A 22,124-nucleotide genomic window follows, 5' to 3' on the forward strand; every position below is an offset into this window, starting at 1 on the left:
TAATATTTTATTAATTGATTTTAAAAAAGGTGGTTCGATATTAAAAATTAACAATTTAAACAAACATTTCATTATATAATTTGAGTTAAATTTTGAGTTTCATAAATGCAAATTTAGTAAGTGGAAATGACGATACAATTTGCACTAGATTTTAATGTATAAATATCTTTTATATTATTATTAGGGTTTATTAAAAAATATTTTTTAATTTCTTGTGAATATTGTTGTCTCGAAGTAACAAAAGCTTATGTTTAACTGGACAAAAAAAATATAGTTTTTTTTAAAACATTCATTAATAGTATTATTTATATTAATAAAAAGTAAAGTAATACCGCCTGTAAATGTCCCACTTTGCTGAGGTCTCCTCTCAGTTTGAGAAGGTCAGGCTATTTCAAGTACACTACTACAATGTGAATTTGAGGGTAAAATACTCACTTTAAACTATTTTTGAAAATGTCAGAATTGCCAGTAAAACCACTGTATGGTTTTAGAAAAACTTGTGATATTTAATGCTAACGGTAGTTTTAATAAAGGCATAGATGGTGAATAGTTCACTAATTATTGTTTCTATATTCAATATGAATATTTGAAACAAGAAGGTAAACTATTGTAACTGCTATACAATATTTATTAACAAGTTTATTCAACGGATTACACATTTAGTATATTTTAGTAATGATTTGTCTTTGAATTAATACAACTTTTTAATATGAAGCCTCAGTCTAGATTAGACTCAAATCAGATCAAACCATCTAAGCTTTTATTTATTTACCATTATATTACTTGAAGATATGTATATCTTCAAGTAATATGGTATGGAAAAGCTTTAAAATTTACAATTTATCTCTTGACAAGTATTTTCTGACAAACTTTTTTATTATTTTGGAAACCTACAATACGATCACCCTTATGTAATTTATAGAATAAATCCATTACATTAGTGTTGTAATATGAATAGATAAAATAGCAAAATGTCCTGACACTTAACTTTCAATGATAACAGTCACAGTAACAGCCTGTAAACTTCCCGCTGCTGGGCTAAGGCCTCCTCTCGCTTTGAGGATAATATTTTGAGCATATTCCACCACTCTGCTCCAATGCGGGTTAGTGGATACACATGTGGCAGAATTTCTTTGAAATAAGACACATGCAGGTTACCTCACGATGTTTTTCTTCACCGCCGAGCACGAGATGAATTATAAACACAAATTAAGCACATGAAAATTCGTGGTGCTTGCCTGGGTTTGAACCCGCAATTATAAGTTAAGGTGCCACGCGTTCTAACCACTGGTCCATCTCGGCTCTTCCAATGATATATTGGGGCAAAATAAAAAAAATCCATTATACTCAAGATACGTAGAATAATTTCTATATGCATATGAATATATTGATATTGTAAAGATTCATCTCATATTGTGTAATTTTTTTTTTGTTAATGTTTGTTTTAAGAAATATAATGTTTAGAAACCGTTATGTATTGTCATTTCCACTGTTTAATATTGTGCTTATCATTAACAGTACTACTTATCAACTAAGTACAATCACATCAAATATTTTAGTAAATCAAGTCTTGTCTAACATTATAATAATTAAAAAATCATAATACATTTCGATTTCACAAATACAAATCACGCAATACACACTTATATGAATTAAAGTCTTCTAATTTTAAAATTGTATTATGGAATTGCATTCATTGAAGAAAAAATACGAATGTGATAATTAAAGTGTAAACTACAATACTAATGTATGATAAAAATAATTTTAATCTCCATTTTATTGCGTCGTCTTGTCACTCTTTCACGTCCTATGTCACGGAGCTCTGACTAAGCTTGATATTTGTAGTCGCCTTTGCTTAAACCATTCCTGAAAAACAATTTTATTGAAATATAAACTTTAACAACGGGTTTGCATTAAATTTTGTTTTATACATCTATGTATTGTTAGGAATATATCATATTAGTTAATCTAGATAATATGTTGTCTATGTCTAAATATCATTGTCGTTGATTTGTTAGACAGTACCTCAAAATGTTATACTAGAGTTCATGCCGGGGGATTCTGCAGTAATAATCAGTATAGAGTTTAAACAGTAACCAAACAAGACTAAAAATTCAACAGTGATAATTATGTCGAAAAATAATTTAATTAACTTAGTGGCCGCAGTCTCTGCCCATTGAATTGTCGTTATATGAGAAAGAAGGGATTTGCTATAATGACATAGGTTAGCAATGTTTTGCTAGGTGTGTAATGAATTACATAAAAACTCCCTTTGTGAATATTTTCACTTAGTCACTGAGTTTCGACAGATTTTATTCAAACGTTGTCAGTTACATAGAGATAGCCCAGTGATGGAATACATTGATTTTAACCGAAGAAGGAACTGACTGACTGTTTTAGTGCAACAAATACTTTAACTGGATATTTACGAATCCAGAGCCTAGAAGTGCGTGCCGGTGTAATATCCAAAGATCATGTTAAGAGGAGAGGTGTTTCCCAGTGGGACAGAGAGTGTGTCCGAGGCGGAGGGACTCACGTGAGGTGCGCCACGTGCGAGGGCGTGGCGTGTATGAGCGGCGCGAGGCGCTCGGTGAAGCGCGCGAAGTTCCGCTCCAACTCGCGCTGGTACTCGCGTTGCTCGCTGCTGATCAGATTCTTGTTCTTCTTCAACGCGTCGTGGCACCTGTACATTAGAATAACACGTTAGATAATATTAATTAGATGTTATTTATTGTGTCAGGGGAAAGGTCCACCTTTTGACTTTGCTGAGCTTTAACAGAGTAACATGAAATAAGCACTATAAAATTAGACAAGTTAAACATAAATGGTACTTACTTCTTTGAGAAGTCCTTGAATGCAAGTCTTAGTTTATTTGTCAGTCTCGTGACAGGTTGACTTCCGTCGACAACTGGCGCCAGGAACACCTATTGTCAATTTAAAACTCACTCTCTTTAGAACTTTAATATTTGGTTCTGTCGGTGTTACTAATATACAGTAAATACCATAAATTAAGGTTTAGAGAGTATAAAATACCATTGTACTGAATTTAAAAATTAACATGCGTGCATATTTGTTTGCGCGTGAGAAGTTCGGCGAAATTAAAACTAGTTTTTAAGATAAAATATTAATTCTAATAACACTGACTCAAGTTTTTTTTTTAATTGTATTATACCGCATTCACCGTATATTTCGCTTTGGACTTGAAAGATAATATCATTTTTCATTTACGCAGAGAACTCCGAGGACCAGTACAAACATTTTATTCGATATACCTGCGCTAGTTCTAGGGGTCCCTGATTGACAGTGGTGCCGATGCAGCCTTGCAGCACCATTTGTAACATTTTTGGATCGGGGGGCTCCTGACTGGTTGCTGCAGCCAGCTCGTTTATCTGAAAATCATTTTATATACGATTTTCATATTTTATTTAAATAAGATTATTTTACTGAACAAATTATTGTTCCTCGTAATGTAAATTCAAAATAATTTCTTAAAAATACCTTATGTTTAAATTATATTATCTTAATTGCAAAATGTTTATTACAATGTAATTTTATATTTGATTAATTACATCCCACAATCATTTCCTTGACATTTAACGTAATACAAAGTACAAAATACAAAATATGAATTATGAAATTTACCTTTTTCTGTATATCTTCAATAGCTACCTCGATGGGCGTTAGAATTATTTGCGTCCTTTGCACAACCTGAAATTACAAACAGATCATCGAATTAAAGCTTAAATGTTTCACACCTCATATTGTTATTGCGAGCCCGTCTAGCTCGGAGCCTCCCTGTTATAATATGATCTACCGCCAAACAGCAATACACCGAGCGTTGCCGTTCGGCGGTTATGTTTTCAAGGGTGAGTGTTCCCGGGTGTGTGCGTGACCTGTATGCGCGTCTTGACGTAGGGGAAGTGGTGCGCGGTGGTGAGCAGCGTCTTGCGCTTGCACTGCTCGCCCAGCTCGCCGTGCGCGCGCCCGCCCGCCGTGAACGGCGTCGCGTACATGAAGCGCTCTGCACACACGCGTACCGGTCAACTCAACGAAGAAGTTAAAAATGCATCGACGATGCTTTTCGCTGAAGTAATCACATAATTAATTAGTCAGCCTCAGTAGTCATTATTCGTAAGGATTTAATTATATATGCACTGTGAATGTGTACAGTGAGACTCATCACAACACTACTCCCTTCCAATACATAAACACTTATTGTCGGTCCAGGCTACCTATTTGATTTATCGTTGAATTAGCTTCTTATATGACATGTTAAATTTCTTGACTTTATGTGAAACGTGTTCTATACTACTTTTAAATTAAGAATTGAATTCTAATTGCTAACTTATGTTATAATTCCGTTCGTAATGCGTGATGCGCGTGCGCAACTCGTGCGGCTCGAAGTAGGGCTCCACGTATGTGATTTGGATGTAGGCCTTGTCCGGATCTAGCGCGCTCACGTCCACCACGTTGGAATCCTTGATGATCACTACGTTCTCGGGACCGAATCTTTGACCGTAAAAGTTCTGTAAGCGGGATACCAAATGTTAACTCAAATACATGTAAAAAATGTAAATCAATATTTCCTTAATGTTCCACGACCGGGCAAAGATCGTCTTGCCGTTTAAGCCGAAGGATTGGGAGCATATTTCGTCACATTTGCTACCTAGACATAAAAGTTTACTAAAGACGTTTTCCTTAAAAGCAAATGATATTGTGAAGTCAGTTGTAATTTAAGAATAGGGTTAAATAAAATTTAAATGTATATGGACTTATTCAAGATTTTTTTTAATTTTTTTTTTCAGTGTAACATTGAATATAACTTTAAGATGTAGATGTTCTGTATATTGCGCGATCTGAGCGTATACATAAATATAACAACAATGTAAAATAGTTTTTACGCTAAAGCTCTATTAAATTTTTAAAATTACAAAGATTTAAATTTTCCTATTACATTATTTAACAAATCTAACATAACATTTGTCGATCGCAGTTAGGTATTACTGTCGCGTAAGAACCCCGCGCGTACCTCGAGCCTGCTGAAGATCTCGGGCAGCTTGGTGAGTGCGTGCTCCTTGTACACGAACTCCTCCCCGTCCAGGTCCCCGAAGCGCGCCCCGTAGAACGACACGCGGAAGTACGTGCCGAACACGCGCTTGCCGTGCAGCTGCTCGATGCGCGTGAACGCCTCGTTCAGCTTGCTGCGGGTTGATATATCTTACAGCGCCAGTCTAAGGGCGACGGTGACCACCACGTGACCCATTTGCTCATCCAATACCACTATCTTTATACACAGTACGTCTACCAATGTTATAATAAATTATAGTTCTCGAATTTGAATATGCGACCTTCGGTGAAGAGCTGAGGGTTCTGTCCACTGGGTTACCCGAATTTTACATCACTACCACCACTTTTGAGTTCTAAACGAGAAAACGTATTTCGAATATTACAGGTGCACCGAAAGCACCCCCTTACACGTGTTCACGGGTGCTTAGAAGATCTCTGTGTGCGCTTGAATAAAGCAGCAAAAATAATTCAAATTAAATTATATTTTTGATTTGCATTTTTCGTGAGCGTGCCTTCGTGAGTGAACAGATTACTACACTGGATCCGTTACTTCTTTGTGTTACTTTGAATGAAATAAATTTTATTAATAATTGATAAATCGTAGGCATCATATTGTGAAATATCGTTGGCACTTATGGGTAGAGTCCAATATGACTGACCCGTGAATGTTAGCGAGCTTCTTGTAGTCCCGGTTCTCCTCCGCGATGGGTATGAGCACCTTGTACACCTCGTTCACGGTCTCGTACATGCCGGCCGTCATCAGCTCGCTGGCTGCGTGCTCCAGCAACGCCTGTTTAGGATCCATATATAGGTCAAAAAATGTTTTTTCTATTAATCACTGTTAAGAAAAATGGAGCAGCAATTAGATCTAGGATCAGCACCTGCAGCTCGTGCGGCGTGAGGTGGTGGTGCAGCGGGTCGGCGCAGCTCTCGTCCAGCGCGTTGTGCGTGACGCGCTGCAGCAGCGCCGCGCCCCGGCCCCGCGCGCGCAGCTGCTCGGCCGCCAGCGCCGCGCCGTGCACGAGGCACATGCCGGCCTCCAGGTGGTTGGAGCGCTGCACACCAAACGCACGCCGCGGGCATTAGTGCCGCGCTCGCCGCGCCCCGCCGCGCCCCACCGCGCCCCACCGCGCCCCACCTCCATGTGCTTCTGCGCCATGTTGCTGAGCCACGTGAGGCGCAGGTCCGGGCTGTGCTGGTACCCGCGGGCGATCCGGTGCATGAGGTCCAGCAGCATCTCCGGGTCCTCCTGGAATTCCTTCATCTTCACCGTGTCGCTCAGGATCATGTGCAGGTTGAATACTAAGTCCTTGACCTGGGGATGAGAGATTCGATTACTTTATGGGACGGTATCTTGTTTTGTGATTTTTGATATTTGAATTAACAGTATTGTACTATTAGGTTTAGAAGAGAACTTGGAAGATATTGTTTTTCAGATGGTGATCGATGTAAAGTGACTGATAAGTAATTGATTTATAATAATCATGTACTAGAAGTGTCCTACCTGTTCTGGGAAATTAGTGTCCTGCAGGTCCTGGTCGTGCTCCGCGTACATGAGCACGGTCTTGAGCGCGCGCCGCAGGGACTCCTCGCTGAACGTGGTGGACGTGCCCACCAAGGACGACAGCGACATGGTCACTTGCATCTTTACTCTGCTGAAATTCTGATCACAATTCGACATGAATTTAAGTTTATAACTTCATTTAGAACACTTATCAATTGGATATTTGAATGCTTTTATTATGCTTTTTTGTTTTAATGGTTATATTTATAATGCTTAATGTCTAAAATCTATTTCATTGCAATACGCGCCAAGTCCATTGTGACGTCACACTCGCTCAGCAAGATAGATCGGCGTGTCATCGGTACTAAGTTTACAAAATGACTCTCAATGTATATTACTTTAAATGTATAAAAAATTATATGATCGTCTCATTTCCGCAAAGAGAAGGCGGGACTCACGTTCCCGAGGTGGTAGTGGTGGCGCATGAGCGCGTACAGCGCGGCCGCGGCGTGCGCGCGCGGGCCGGCGCTCAGCGACGCGCAGTGGCGCAGCAGCACACGGCACGTGCCCGGCCCCGCCTCCTCCGAGCACCACGACCAGCCCAGCTTCAGGATGAGCGAGCGCACGGACGCGAACATGTGCTGCAGCACCACGGCGCTCTGGTTCCGCTGCAGCGCCCGCAGCAGCACCCCCAGCGCGCCGCTGCACGCCGACTGCCCCCACTCCAGCCCGCTGCACGACTGCGCCGACGGAGACGTGATTAGAGGGCAGGGCCGGCGGCGGGGGCGGGGCCGGTGGCGGGGGCGCGGGGTGCGGGCGGCGCGTACCTGCACGATGAGCTCGAGCGCGTGCAGCAGCGTGAGCGCCACGTCGGCGGCCAGCGCGGCGGCCAGCGCGGGCGTGGCGCGCGCGGGGGACGCGGGGCGGGAGCGCGCGGCGCCCCGCAGGCCCTGCTTGCGCCAGCGCTCGCGGCACGCGCCGCGCCCGCTCGAGCCGCCTGCAACGGCGCGGGTGAGAGGCGCGCCGGGGGGGCCGCGGGCCGCCCCGGCCGAGCTCTACTCTACTCTACTCTACCTTTGCGCCGCATGATGAAGTCGGACCGCGCCGAGCCCTGCCCGAGGATCACGTCCTCCAGCTTCGCCTTGATGTCCGTGGTCTTGCGCACGTTCTGCTGAGCGCATTTCAGTATCTCCTTACGGCCCTGGAACCGACGAGGATGGAGCCGTGAGCGCCGTTCGACCGGGGGTCTCCCGCGGAGGTCGGCGGCTCGCGCGGCGAGGCGGCACCTTGTACTCCTGGCACTTGAAGGCGAGGTCGATGAGCGCCAGCAGCGCGTGCAGGCGCGCGGGCGCCAGCTCGGCGACGGCGGCGCACAGCGCGCCCCGCTCGGCCCAGCGCAGCACCCACACGAGGCACATCAGCAGGTTGCGGCTGGTCTCGCTGTTGAAGGGCGCCCGCCCGCTCTGCGACACACACGCCGTTGACTTCTGAGTCTTCGAACACGACGTAACCCAACATTGACTATTCCATCTTAAATATTCGAGTCGTCAGTAGGATGTCCACATTATAATCATCAGACGACAAAATCTAGTCCTTTATGTCGATGTATCGGTATTTTGACAGCAACGTACGAGTAGATTAACATTTATACAAATTATTCTAAGCATTTTGTCTGATCGACTACAATAATCAATTGTAATAAAAAGGTGATGATTGTTAATTTTTCTACAAAAAAGAACACAGATTGAATATTACACAAAATTCGATAGTGACACTAAAATAGATCAAATTCTAGGGAATAATGAGAATTTTAAGTGTAGTAGATAGTATTTATTTCCAAAATCAATGGAATGAGAAAAAAAATCAATGGGACATTTTTATTTTTCAACGAATTTAGGCTCGAGACTCAGAGTACCGGATTTGCACATCCAAGAGAGATTAAACTTCCGTTTCAAATCTACAAATTACGCAATAACAATGTATAATGAGATCGAAACTTTCGCTTCAAAACTCAACAAACCTGCTTGACCTCATCCGGTGAGGCCGGGGCGTACATATTTCCAAATTGGCTCATTTCGCCGTCCAATTGTAGCGTCTCTGGAAAAACAATTATAAATAATAAAAAACTCCATTACCGATCATTTTATATCTTCGTTTTTGAATCTGTGACATCGTAAATGTCAGCCAAGGGTCATTCGTCGTTCGGATGCAAGCAATTCGAAATATTTAGTTTCCCAGGGGGGGGGGGGGGTCGTTTACCCTTTCCGCTGTCGAACCCGCGGTAGAGCTGCGGCTGCGCGTCCATGACGACGCCGAGCAGCGGCAGGTACAGCGCCGCCACGCGCGCCTTGAGCTCGGGCGGCGCCAGGCGCGGGTCGGCGTCGTGCGCCGTGAGCAGCGCCAGCACGGCGTTCACGGCCGCGCACTGCAGCACGGGGCTCCTGCGGCGGCCGGCGCGAATGACCGAGTTTAGTTAGAGTACGAGTGAGTAGTTTACGAGCTGCGATAGGCCAGATGAACGTCGAGTGGTGTTCTCACTGGAGGTCGAGAGCCGCCGTGAGGTCGGCCAGCAGCAGGCCGGCCAGGTAGTGCCGACAGCGGAAGTCGGTGGAGAGCGCCACGATCCGGCGGCGGCCGTCGTCGGAGCCCCCGGAGCGCGCGGACGGCGCGGGGGACGCCGCCCCCGACGCGCCGGGCGGCAGGCACAGCGACACGTAGTGCTCGTGCGAGCACACGATGCGCAGGAACGACAGCTGGAACGGACACGATTACAGCTGCTTCTAGTGGCCGGTGCGCGACTTGTACCGATGGAATAACTATCTACCGAGGTGTACCTTGTAGTGTACGAGTGGGACGGCATCCGGAAGGGAGGCGATCTTGGCGCACATCTGCTTGTGGTACCCTCGGATGAGGTTGAAAACGTAGCCGCGGTCCATGATGCTGAGCAGGTCGAACAGGAAGAACGCCAGGCTGTTGTTCAGGCTCTGCGTGAGGCGACTGTTCTTTCCATATCTGTTGAGTTTAGGAACAGTTTAGAATTTGGAATAATTGTAAATAAATAAATAAATATTGGACAACATCACATACATTACTCTGACCCCAATGTAAGTAGCTAAAGCACTTGTGTTATGGAAAATCAGAAGTAACGACGGTACCACAAATACCCAGACCCATGACAACTATTTCTACCTCGACTCAGCCGGGAATCGAACCCGGGACCTCGGAGTGGCGTACCCATGAAAACCGGTGTACACACTACTCGACCACGGAGGTCGTCAATTGTTATACTATATTCGCTCTTCTCACAGAAAAAACAACTTTAACTTTTAATAAAAAGGAATTGTCCAACTAAAAGTGATCTCTCTTAATATAAACAAGGATTCATAACGCGATACATCGACTCAATTGACAATGAGTCGATGAACGGCGAACAAATATTTCATTAATCACGAGTAGTCGAATCAAGTCTATCGTAATCTAGCGCCGGCCCACTTGGAGATGATCTCCGCGGTGACGTTGTTGACGAGGGTGGCGAGGTCGTCCGTGAACTGGTCCGGGAAGCGCGCCTTGCGCGGCGCCTCGTGCGCGCCGCTCCAGTGCAGGTACTCCACCATGGACTTTACCATCAGCTCGAACAGCGCCCTGGACACATACCCTTGAGTTAAACTGAACAGAGTGGTTATTACATTTTTCTTTAACCAATCTTACGAAAAAAAAAACATTTATTAATTTTAGTATGTAGTTTACTTATACGATGATCAATATATTTATATTTAATGATATAGTTAAGTGGACAGGCGAATGGGCCCTGGCTCCTGGTGGTAAGTGGTCACCACGGTCCATACACATTGTTGCTGTAAGAAATATCAACCATTCCTTACATGGACCAATCTTGGGAACTAAGATGTTTTGTCTACAGTCTACATTCACCATTTCAATCGTAGTTTTGCTGTTTGGTGGTATATCCGATTGGGTGGTACCTAAACAGAAGGACTTGCACAAAGTCCTACCACTAAACCTAACCATCAATAAATTTAACTTGTTTTTAATTTACCAGGAATTTTGCATAGCCAAGTCTCTCGTAGCGCCGCTCGCCACCACCCACTGCAGCGCCAGTTCCTCGTGTAAAATCTTGCAAGAGCCATCAGTTAAAACTGACAGAACAAATTAATCTTTATTATTTTCGAAATGTTTAACTATACATCGAAGGTATATGGCACATACTGTTTTCAAATATTAAAACACGTTATGTAATAAACCAGTCAATGTTCAAATGTATATAAAACTAACTCTATTTATCAAAAAAAATACTAACGCGTACATTTACGTGTAAATATCCATAGATTAAAAATCAGCATAACTAAAACCGTACGTTAAATGTAATCAAAACAATCAATTATTCGGTCTAATGGCAATGTTGCGACTTAAAAAAAGGTGGAATGCTGAACCGGTTTATTTTTATAATAAATAAACATTTTGTTCGTAACGGTTTGAAATGGATTCCTGGGCATCCTTAAGGCTAGTCAACTATATACGTATATGTTATAAAGGCGAAGAGTGTTGTGACGTCACCGGAGGGCGGCAGCGGCAGGCCGACGTCCCCGTCGGAGAGGGCGGGGCGCGGGATGCGGCACTGGTACTGGATGTAGCTGCTGATGAGGCTGCTGCGGCCGTGCGCGTCGCACGTCGCGCCCTCCGACATGTTCTGCGGGCGGGGGTACAGCTCAGTAACGGGGGGCCGTCGGGCCAGAGTATTTCGCGAATTGTACGAGATTACGTTTCCGTAAATTGTTCGAACAGTTCTACTGTAGCATGAGGATATTATGTTATTATATTTGGAATTTATACATTTACTTAACAGTATAATTTGAAAATGGCGCCTTTTGAAGACGGAAGCTGGGTCCATCAGGTCCACCTAAATTTCATTCATTTCGAGGGTCACTTTTTATACACAAGCACAGTTCCCTTCACCTCTACACTCACTCCACAATAATAACACGCGTAACAATAAGATCGCTTAGACATTTTTATATCGTATTTAATAAGAAATAAGCTGTGTTTTTCTTGTCATTTAAAATACCTCAGTGTCTGAAATTGAAAGTATTCAAGCAATATGTGTTACGAATCTGAAATTACTTTTATTTAAAAAAAGCTTTCGGTACTCACGGTGAGGTCCGTGAAGAGATGCGCGAGGCACGTGAAGACGTCCTGCGCTATGTTGAGCGGCACCCCCGCCAGCACGGGCGCCGCCGCCAGCAGCTGCAGCAGCTTGTCGCACACCACCGGCAGGTAGCGCGACAGGCACTCCACGCTTGCCGTCGGCAGCTCCGCTATGCTAAGGGAGGGGGGGATAGCACCACGCTTACTAACACTTCGAGGTCTAATTCAACGGGTTTTTCCGGCAGGAAATTCTCGGTACAACTCCGGAAACTCGGAACACACGTGAAACGTCTGACCTCTGTCCAGTCATGTCAGATTTGCCGTTCCATCGAATTATGAAAGTGAACGAATATAAAGTGCACGTATATTTGCGTACTGTAATATATAATACGCAGTTCACTAGTCAGCATTGAGAAGGGTCGAATGTTGCAAACAAAATAATAAATGATTATTGATTATTATACAAAATTCCACTGAACAATACGAATAACTCAAGATAGATATTAGTTTAGTCGGTACTTCCTCCTCGAAAGCTACGAGACTGACCTGGCCCGTAGTTCCGCTTCCATGTTGGCGAGTCCGATCCTCGGCGGGATGTTGCCCTCCTGCACCGCCTCGCACGCCATCGCAAATCGCTCGATGTAACCGTCCTGTAAATAAAGTTACATTTTATTGGTGACCATGAAAAATGTAATTTTTTTAAAGAGAAACATTATCTTTTATTCTGATAAAATGCTAATCTAATTGTTACGAAACTATAATATTGTGATAGTTTATAGTTTCAATATAATGTTCTATGTTCTAAGTTAAGCTTATTTTGTCAATATATTTAGACGCATGAAAGCAGAGACATGCTAAACTAGAAAATTTAAAAAAAGAATGTCACAGAACATGTATATCTATCTTTCATAGACAAATCACAGCATTTACTATTAATACTTTAACTATGAAATTTCACCGCCAATTAAAGTTTTAAGAATCGATAACACATTCAAAAAATCTAACTCACCTGTGGGTGTACAGTCGTATACGCATCTAGAGATACATTGAAGATAGGCTTGTGGTTGTCGATCCATCTCGTCCCGGGGAGCAGCACGTCGGGGAAGATGTAGGAGTAGTTGGGAGGGGGCTCTTCCTGCATCACTGGCAGGCTGAACTCGCCGCAAGTCAGCTTGCCGTTACGACAAAGTGGCAGCCACTGGAACCATGATATTTATGGTTAGAATTTTTTTTACGCCTGTAACTTTTATGTTGTCGGTACTGCAATTGTATAACAAACTGTAATATTATTAGGCTACACTTAGTAGCGTTACGAAGGCGACTCCGGATTGTTATACGAAAAACCCAATCACAAGTAGTTTAGTCGGGTGGGAATGTTGATTCCGGGACCTGATGTAAGTAAAGCGTTAGCCTACAAAGTACGGAGCCAGAGAGTGACCGAGTATCCGAGCGTGGTCTCGACGCTCTTCTCGTGCTCGGGCGCCACCGGCTTGCGCTGGCACGACACGTGCAGGAACGTGAACAGCAGGTGGTGCTGATCGCCCAGGTCGGCCGGCAGCTTCAGCTTCACCTCGTCGTACAGCGACGGGCTCCTGGGCACGGACGAAAGGAGATGAGGTATTTTGGAAAATTGTAATCATTACGAAAATAGAAAATTACATATTACTAACATTAGCAAATGATTTTCTTTACAAATACATAGTAAGGTAATAACGGTACTAAATAAAGGTATATATATATAGTAAGGAACATCCAAAATCAAAGGTATAAAACTGGCGCGCAGCCCTGTCACGGGCTCATTGGTCCGTTGTCGGTCGACGAGGAAACATCGCTCAAGTACTTTAAGTGTCAGTGTTAAGCGGGTAGTTGTAAATCGAATACTCTGTAAGTGTTTTTTTTTGTTTTTTTTAATGATTACTGGTGATTATTTTGTTCCATATGTTTACTTTTATATTTGTTTATTAGAATAAAAAAACTGATTGTCACATTATTAATTGTCATATTGTTTTTTTTTAATAAATTTTGAACCAAATTCCTAAATATATATATATATATTCATTTTACGACTTGTATCATGGAAGGAACTATGACTTACTTATTATGGTAGAGTACCGTTGTGTACGCCTCGGTGCTGAACTCCGGACACGAACTACGACCGAAGATCGCTGGAAGGGCGGAGGCCTGATCTTCACCGGCCATCAGTTGGATTCTCACCTAGTTATAAAAACGTTATATATTTTAATAAATGATTCTGTCTGTATATCTTACTTACTATGGTAATCCTTGTTGTTTCCGCACTGGATATAATATTGTCACACTGGAAATAATAACATTAGCACAAGTATCAGCGGTATATCGATATTAATATTACAAATGCGAAAATAATTCTGTCCGTCTATCCGTTTCTATAATAAAAATCCGCAGATATTATTAACTGTGCCGTTTCATAAGTTCAAACCATTTGTAAAAAATATATTGGTAAAGAAGGCATATTATTCAATATAAGATCACACAGATGATAAAAAAGCGTGGAGCTAATATTCATTGACCTCCAGGCAGGACGAATCATATACATATGTAATCGTATTTAACTAACATGAATTTGTATTTTTAAATGTTGAAAAGGAGTAACTACTGAGTTTGTTGCCGGTATTTCTCGGTAGAATCTCCATTCCGAACCGGCGGTACCTCCACTCAATATAGTTTGTCAATGTATGCAAAATTGATGCAAAGGGCGCGGCGCTCACGGTGATGTTCCTGGCGGAGGCGGCGCGCGAGGCGTAGGCGGCCAGGTTGGCGTCGCGCGCGCACACGAACAGCAGGTTGCGGTACTGCACGTGCGGCTGCGCCGGCGCGCTGCCCGGGAACGCCAGCACCTCCTTGCACGGGCGGCCGTTCTCCTCCGCTGGGGGGGGGGGGGGGGGGGTGTTAGCGCATGTATCGACTATTCCGTTTCTAAAGATGGGCACACGTGTAGCGTTTTATCACGTTCTGATATGATGAGTTTATATATCTATATAATCAGAAGAATTTGATGTGCAACAATGTGATTCAAATAAGAATACCACTGACCTTGAGTCATCTTGTGACGTCTGAGTATTTTTAAATTACTTTTAAAATTAATTACGACTTTAATGTATTCGATAATATTCAAATGAATGACTCGTCTCGTATCCTGCTAATATTTGTCATATTTATACAAAGCGTAACCAAGTACCGTTGTAAGGCGCAAGTTTAGCTAATTCCGGTGTAAGTCCGTTCTTGATTTCGTCAGGGCACGGCGACACTTCAATTTTCAGTATGCCGGGGATGCATTTCAACTTCTTCGGAGCCGAGCTCGGCCGCTTGATCTCGGCGAGGAACTTGTACAGGTCCTCGTCCCGGAGCTTGTCCGTTTCCTAACGAATTAATTCGACAACACGTCAAGTATACATTAAAACTTTGAATGAAAAAAATCTCAATAAATCTTTCGGTCTCCTCAGAATGGTACAAATGAGTGAACGAATAAGAACCATAACGGCGGTACCTGCTTGAAGAAGCTGGTGACGGTGACGACGATGGTCTTGAAGGCGTCGAGCGCGGGCGCCAGGTCGTCGGCGGCGGGCGCGCGGCGCTCCACGGAGCCCTTGCGCGACAGCGAGCCGCCCACCTCGCCCGCGCGCCGCCGCAGCTGCTCCAGGCTGCTGGACGACGCCTTGCGGTCTGCGGCGCACACGGTTACTGAGGGCCCGCCGGCGCCGGCGCCCCCGGGCCCCCCACGGTCACTCACCGAGGCTGTTGGTGTGCGAGTCGCGCTCCTGCTCGCGCTCGGCGCCGGCGGTGCCGCTGAGCACGCTCAGCAGCGACACGGCGCTCCAGGCCAGCGGCATGCGGTACTTGCCGAGCCGCGTGCACGCGGCTTGCGCGCTGGCGCGGACCTTTTCGCGGTTCTGTGCGTTTTATAATTTACAATTTTAGAGCATGATTTAATTCAGTATACTTTTTAATAGACACCATTATTTAATATCCAATCCAATATACCGCCCTTTCACAGAATCGTCAATATCGACTAAAAGTTAGCTAACGTCCACCCACCTTATCGTCCTTAATATATGGCTCGACACACTCGTTGACGTCTCCCTGCAGGACCTTCTCGACCCTCACCACCAGAAACACATCCGGGGAGGGGTTCAGTATATCGAAGACTGCGCTGCGGCTGAGGGTGGAGAGGTCTGCGTGCGGCACGTGTCCGGCCAGCATCTGTCTCGTGCACTCCGAGTTGAGGTTGAAGTAGAAGTTCTCCGACAGCTTCTTTTTCTCCTTCGCATCGTAGAGCGCCATCGATGCGAAGAGCGGTTCGATGTCTAGTTCCAATCTAATAATGCAAGAAATGTTATCAAAATTAGTATGCACGAAATGTAAACAGATAGAATGTAAATTTTCCATTGCCGGGCAGAGGCACACAACTCTATGAAACGTTGGACTTCTGGACAATTTTATATGAATATATTTTCTGCGCTAGGTTAATCTACTCACAATTTAATATTTATGTCTTAAGTGTAGATTTTGAAAGTAAATGTAAATAAAGTAAAAGGAATCTTAATCCACAAACTCGAGAATTCATTTGAACCAATTTTAAACCCTAACAAATCAACTAATTTTCTCTAATATCTATTAACTTCAAGCGTTTCGCTTTACAAATGTAATGCTCACTTGAGTTGATGGCACACGACCATTATCCTGTGACCCATCAGCTCACACGGCATCTCAGCAGCGAGACGTCTCTCCACCGCTTCTTCTTCATCGAGGTAAGGGGCATACAACCCCAGGAGATCTGTTTGACGATTCTCTAATCTGAAACGAAATATTTATTTTTGAATATTGCACAAACTTTACCAGGCAAAGTACTTTTACCTGTGATTTTTGTACAACTTAACAATGTCCATAGACATTGGCGCCATAAAAAAATAACCATTTCTTGTATCATCAATGCCACCAACTTTGGGAACTGATATATTATGCACCTTGTGCCTGTAGTTACACTGGCTCACTCACTCTTCATACTAACACAACAATAATTAGTGCAATACTTACTTGCTTGGCGGTGGAACATATGATAAGTGGATGGTACCAACCCAGACAGACTTGCACAAATGCCTACCACCAAGTGAGTTACACAGTAAATATACTATAATACATTTCTATCTCGTAAAATTTAATTAATCATCAAACCTCTTAGCTTCATTGATAGCATCAACTTGGTCCGGTGGTTTCTTCTCAAAAACATCAGGCAATAATGGATCTGAGGAGGAGCTACGCAAGTCCAGGCTCGCCCAGGAGCCCCGAGGCGTCAGGGTCTCGTTGCAGGACGAAGATGAAGATATCGACGCGACTGATTGACGCCCACTTGATGGTTGGGATTCAAACTGTAGCTGCAATAGTGAGGAATTCATTAATTTTTCACTGCCATTTCAAATGCCGCCACATGGTTTGTCAATGTAGTATATATTTTAATTTAAACGTCAGAATGCATTCATTTCAAGTTAGTTTTAAACATTCTTTGAGCAAAACGTGAAGCTATGTCCTCAACCTGCTTACATCATCTATATTAATATTATAAAGAGTATTTTCTTTTTTATATACAAGGGGTTTTCTCCGGAAACAATGCTCAAATTATAAATATTTTTTAACATATAGAAAAATACATTATTCCTGAATGCTATACTTTAACGATATTTTAATCATGTGAAAAAAAAATTAATTGTAAAATTTAAAAGAATCGTTAAAGAATGTTTGGGGGCTAAAGGATATTACAACACTAATGACTTCTTAGCTGATAGCGCACCTTGGGAATGAGATGATCGCCTCCAGGCTGTTCCAAATAACGAAAACATGTTTATTGTTATTGTACATAAAATAAATACTTGGTCAATTGAAATATATAAAAAAACCCGCTGAGTTTCTTTCGCCGGTTCTTCTCAGGTCCGAGTGTCAATTTCCGAACCGGTGGTAGATTTTTGACTATCAATAAGCACGTGTAACAATTCCATATTTAATAAAGATTTTTGACTTTGGTTTTGTGAAACTTTGGTCTCTAAAATAGTGATAACCAGTCAGTGTACAGAAGTCGGTACCTGCTGCGAGGCCAACTCCTCCATGGAGGTGGAGTGCTCGGCGTCTATCTCGTAGGAGTGCGCGGGCGCGGCGAGCAGCTTGTCGAGCCGCTCGCTGAGGCGCTCGTGGCCGCTCGCCGAGCCCGAGTGCGCGCGGTACTTGTACTCCACCACCGTGTAGTCCGACGTGTAGCAGCTGATGCAGTCGCGGACGAACATCGGCGCCTTACTCCTGATTGAATATACGAGTGTGTGCCTCACATTTATGTCGTATTTCAAAATTAAACAGGAAAGTTCCCAGTAGCAGACTAGAATTTGGAACGTGGCAGTATTTATACTCCCGTGCCGGAACGCGCGTAAAGCTGTTGGTCCTGCGCTTGAACTCTGTCTAGTCGTATCGGATTTGTGATCCCCTTGGATTGTGATAGTGATAGTAGATGACAGAGAAGGCACTTCTCTTTGCGCACACATTTATTCACTACTAGTTGTGGAACCCGGCTAGGCTCGCGTTTCAGGGGTTAGTCGTCAGGTGTTGAACTAAAAAAGGAATCCTATGTCCTTCCTTGGTGTTTAAGCTTACGTCATATAAAATTTTATCAAATTCGGTTCAGTGGTTTACCCGTTAAAGAACAATTAAAAGACTGATAGAGATCATCATCATCATCCTCCTGCCTTTACGCCAATTTTTTTTGGGGTCGGCGCAGCATGTTTTTTTCTTCCATACTTCTCTGTCTGTCGTCATTTCACAAGTAACATTCTCTCCAGCCATATCAACTTTCACACAGTCCATCCATCGTTTCTTTGGTCGTCCACTTAACAACAGCGTCATTTTAATTAAAAATATTTAAGCACAAGTTATATGCATATATATATTTTAAATATTTTGACTTCATTTTCAACTTACAGATCTTCATCTGGTAGCACATGAGTTAATGTCCGGATTCGGCGCGGAATGGTCAGCAGTTCTATGTCGTTGGCGGGGTAGGCGAGGGGGTCCCGCTCCCCCATTAGCCGGTCGCATACTTCCTCGTAGTCTGGTGGCTCGATCATGTCGGAGAGTGATATCTGTGGCAATGTTTAATAATATGTACCTCAGTCGATCTAAAGTTGGAATTACATAAAACAAAAATATGGCACTTATTGTTAAAAATTTTTAAACGAAAACTTTTTTAATTACATTTATTTAAGAGCTAGAGACTACGTCGTATATATTAAAACGGGCTGATAACGTATTAATTCGCTTTCTTGTTCAAATATTGCAATGAAAAGTTATGTAAATTTATTGCATTTATTAATACTGTGCGTTTTAATTTGACTTATTTACAATCATATTAAAGCACGAACAGCATGCAACATACACGTCGATAAGGTTTAAGTTAGAAACTACTTAAATATATTGTACATAAAGATTATGATTCAGAATTTCCTATGAATTCAGGTAAAATAAAGATATTTTTACAAAAGAAGCTTTCTCATACGAGATAATTGTACGTATTGTGTCATTGGTACTTCAATGTAAAAAAAAAAGTTATAAGTATGTATACTTTTTTTTTTTCTTAAAATAAAAGCCTGTCCGATTAGATTCGAGTTAGATTTTGATGTTAATAGAAACATGCATGCGCATTAAAGTAACATACAACCATACAACCGCACACCGGGAATATGTACCTATTCGATTTTGTTGCTTTACTATAAATACGCGTTCCTGATTTGTTTTTATAATCTGAGGTTTGGGATTTAATTATTTTTTTATTGATGATTTGACACACGCAGTATTCTCTTTCACCGCTAAGCGCAAGAACAATTTAGACAAATGAAAATTTAGTTGTGATTGCATTGTTTTGAATCCGCAATCATGTTCTAAGATTTGCATGTTCTAACTACCGTTTCAATTCGGCTAAGTATTTAATTAATATAATTTGTATTAGTATTAATAATTTACAATTATCCCGATGACCTAAATCATGATTTTGGAAATGCTCACTGTTTACACAGTATTATATATTTTCCCATTTCAATTTATATATTACTGGAACCATAAATGTGTTTAGAAGTATATGTAGTATTTAGAAGTAATTACTATGTTCCTTCTGTATAAAAAATTCCTTTGATTGTAGTATTCATTATTACATATTTCTTCAGGGCAAGTAACTACCAAAGTTGAATGCAGAAAATAATAATTCATATGATAAAAAATTTGGTATAACCTCCACATATTTAAAACAGACTAAAAAGTATAAATGAATTCTCCCAGATCATAGGGCCACATGTTTGGACATATTAAAAACCCCAAACAAATTTTGGAAGAAAAAGGTACATGAATACTGCAATTTTTTTTCTATTGTTAAAAATAGTTAAACAAGTCTAGTAAATGAGCCAACTGATGGTTAGTGGTCCCCATTGTTCATAGACATTGGTGCTGTAACAAATCTTAACCATTCCTTACATCACCAATGCGCCTCTTAAATTTGGAACTAAGATGTTATGTCCCTTGTGCATGTAGTAGTAGCACGCAGCCAATAAAAAAAATGTCTTTAAAGAGATATATATTTTGATGTAGGTATAATGTATACATGAAAATGCTTAAATCTGTGTTTTATTATTATTATTTTAAAAGAACTGATTACTATGTCTGAACTGTCCATTGAAATTTCCTTTAACTGACTGGCTAACTCTATAAGCCGGAATACAACAATAAGTATCACTGTTTGATGAGAGAATCAGAATATGTATAGTATATAAGCTTTTATATGCTTACATTTATATATTGCAGGCATATATATATTTAATGTAAGATATAAACTTTGTAGTGTGGTTTGTAGTAATTTATATATACCCTTTTCATTATAGTATCATGTGAATAACTCAAATGAACTATAAATTGTTAATTTAAAATATAAAGAACACTAAACTAAAAAATTTAGAGAGCAAATATCTACCAAACAAAACCACAATTTTATCTTTCTACTTCTACTTAAAATATGTCTTAAAGCATCTTTTTATTACTTTATTTTTATATATAATACTGTAAAGTATAGCCTATTCCGATTGAAGATGATAAAAATTGATACAAAAATAAAAAAAACCTTTGATTTACATATTCCATGCAATTTGCTAATAACTCAGCTATATTGTGCACTACTAACAGATGTTAATTAATATATATTAATATTCGAAACAACACTAATTCACTTAACTACTTATATCCACTTTAATTTTATTTGCAAATTTCTGATAATAGATACAATATCTATACATTTTGATTTACAGTCTAAACTATAATTATTTGAAATGGATGAAACCAATCCTACTCGACAATAAAATCAAAGACATGCTGTGAAAAAAGTACAGTGAATTCAAAGCATGCATTTTTATACAAGGACGGTTACTAAAGATGACGAATGGATCGACCATTACATTTATATTGAATGATATTTATGGCATATTCTATACAAGTAAGGAAAGCTGTACTGTACTTTGGACAATTTAAATACATAATTATATGAAGTATGATGTTATTGTTCTATTACAAGATAATAGTATTATTAGAAACTATAATAAAACATTTGTATCAAATATAAGGAAAAATGCTAATGATCAGACTGAATAGTAAGGAATAAGTGTGTGGTATTTACGACACTGAATACGGATAAGGGCAGTAAGAAGTGATTCACAGGCATGCACTAGCGACTAATAAGATTCCTGACTCACTGAAGAAGAGCACCCTGATAGAGACCCGACCTTCGACTGGCTAGTATACACCTTACGAGCGTCCCCCGCATTCCTATAAATATCGAAAAATCAATTCTCCAGCATTTATTAATACTCTCACCGAAGTTCATGCATGGTTAAACAGTTAGACCCATAAAAGGATTAGAGAACCATTTACCCGGAACAATTCTGGTATTTTCGTCCAAGAGTCATCTAAAATTAGATGAAAAGATCACGTATTTATCTCTAAAGCTTTAAAAATATGTCAATAATACACAATATCGTAAAAACGTTGGATTTGTTTACGGAAACGCTTCCTTTAATGTTTGACAAATTTGACAGATGACATTTGATTTATCATTCAACAATCCTATTTTTTTTATGAACTAACTTAAGCAGATAAATAACTTAAATAGCCTAATTATAAACTTAATTTGTTTTTTTATAATCCTATTTTAACATGTATAATATCATTATTTATACTTTAATAATTTGCATTATTATTAAAGAAATATCAAAGGTTTTAAAATACAACTAATAGATTAAATATGTTTTTATTTAATATAATATTTATTTTGTATAATTTTTCA

At 41.2% G+C, this 22,124-nt stretch overlaps 1 protein-coding gene across 4 annotated transcripts; it reads right to left on the reverse strand.

The window, feature by feature from the left end:
* Positions 1–1,038: 1,038 nt before the first annotated feature.
* LOC113396640 (dedicator of cytokinesis protein 7) lies at positions 1,039–21,864 on the reverse strand. 4 transcript variants are annotated; one of them, XR_010309798.1, is made up of 40 exons: positions 21,713–21,864; positions 21,535–21,607; positions 18,728–18,888; positions 17,845–18,055; positions 16,943–17,142; positions 16,424–16,564; positions 15,806–16,085; positions 15,501–15,660; positions 15,258–15,433; positions 14,949–15,129; positions 14,479–14,636; positions 13,827–13,945; positions 13,170–13,323; positions 12,741–12,929; positions 12,278–12,381; positions 11,738–11,906; positions 11,144–11,276; positions 10,626–10,725; positions 10,064–10,213; positions 9,406–9,583; positions 9,110–9,324; positions 8,831–9,012; positions 8,592–8,668; positions 7,858–8,034; positions 7,646–7,772; positions 7,399–7,568; positions 7,030–7,311; positions 6,572–6,730; positions 6,206–6,382; positions 5,949–6,122; positions 5,727–5,857; positions 5,030–5,201; positions 4,346–4,526; positions 3,894–4,021; positions 3,643–3,708; positions 3,273–3,389; positions 2,836–2,924; positions 2,537–2,683; positions 1,164–1,866; positions 1,039–1,131 (listed from the first exon to the last, which is right to left on the reverse strand). XR_010309798.1 is itself a non-coding variant. In XM_026634656.2 (39 exons), the coding sequence occupies exons 1-39, from the start codon at positions 21,745–21,747 to the stop codon at positions 1,827–1,829; spliced, it is 5,877 nt and encodes a 1,958-aa protein (XP_026490441.2). In that variant the 5' UTR covers positions 21,748–21,864; the 3' UTR covers positions 1,039–1,826. The 4 variants fall into 4 exon arrangements, 3 of the variants coding, with proteins under 3 accessions (XP_026490441.2, XP_026490440.2, XP_064076167.1); XM_026634656.2 differs by having other exon boundaries at positions 1,039–1,866; positions 16,943–17,136; XM_026634655.2 differs by having other exon boundaries at positions 1,039–1,866.
* Between the last annotated feature and the right edge of the window lie 260 nt (positions 21,865–22,124).

The sequence above is a fragment of the Vanessa tameamea genome, chromosome 4, assembly GCF_037043105.1.
Source record: "Vanessa tameamea isolate UH-Manoa-2023 chromosome 4, ilVanTame1 primary haplotype, whole genome shotgun sequence".
Taxonomy (NCBI): domain Eukaryota; kingdom Metazoa; phylum Arthropoda; class Insecta; order Lepidoptera; family Nymphalidae; genus Vanessa; species Vanessa tameamea.

Coding starts and splice junctions, on each gene's coding strand:
- LOC113396640 (XM_026634655.2), bottom strand. CDS start 21,747: ATGACTCTTGGACGAAAATACCAGAATTGTTCCGG. Junction 7,569..7,645: donor CTTCATCATGCGGCGCAAAG/GTAGAGTAGAGT, acceptor GCGCCGTTGCAG/GCGGCTCGAGCGGGCGCGGC. Junction 2,925..3,272: donor GACCCCTAGAACTAGCGCAG/GTATATCGAATA, acceptor AATTGACAATAG/GTGTTCCTGGCGCCAGTTGT.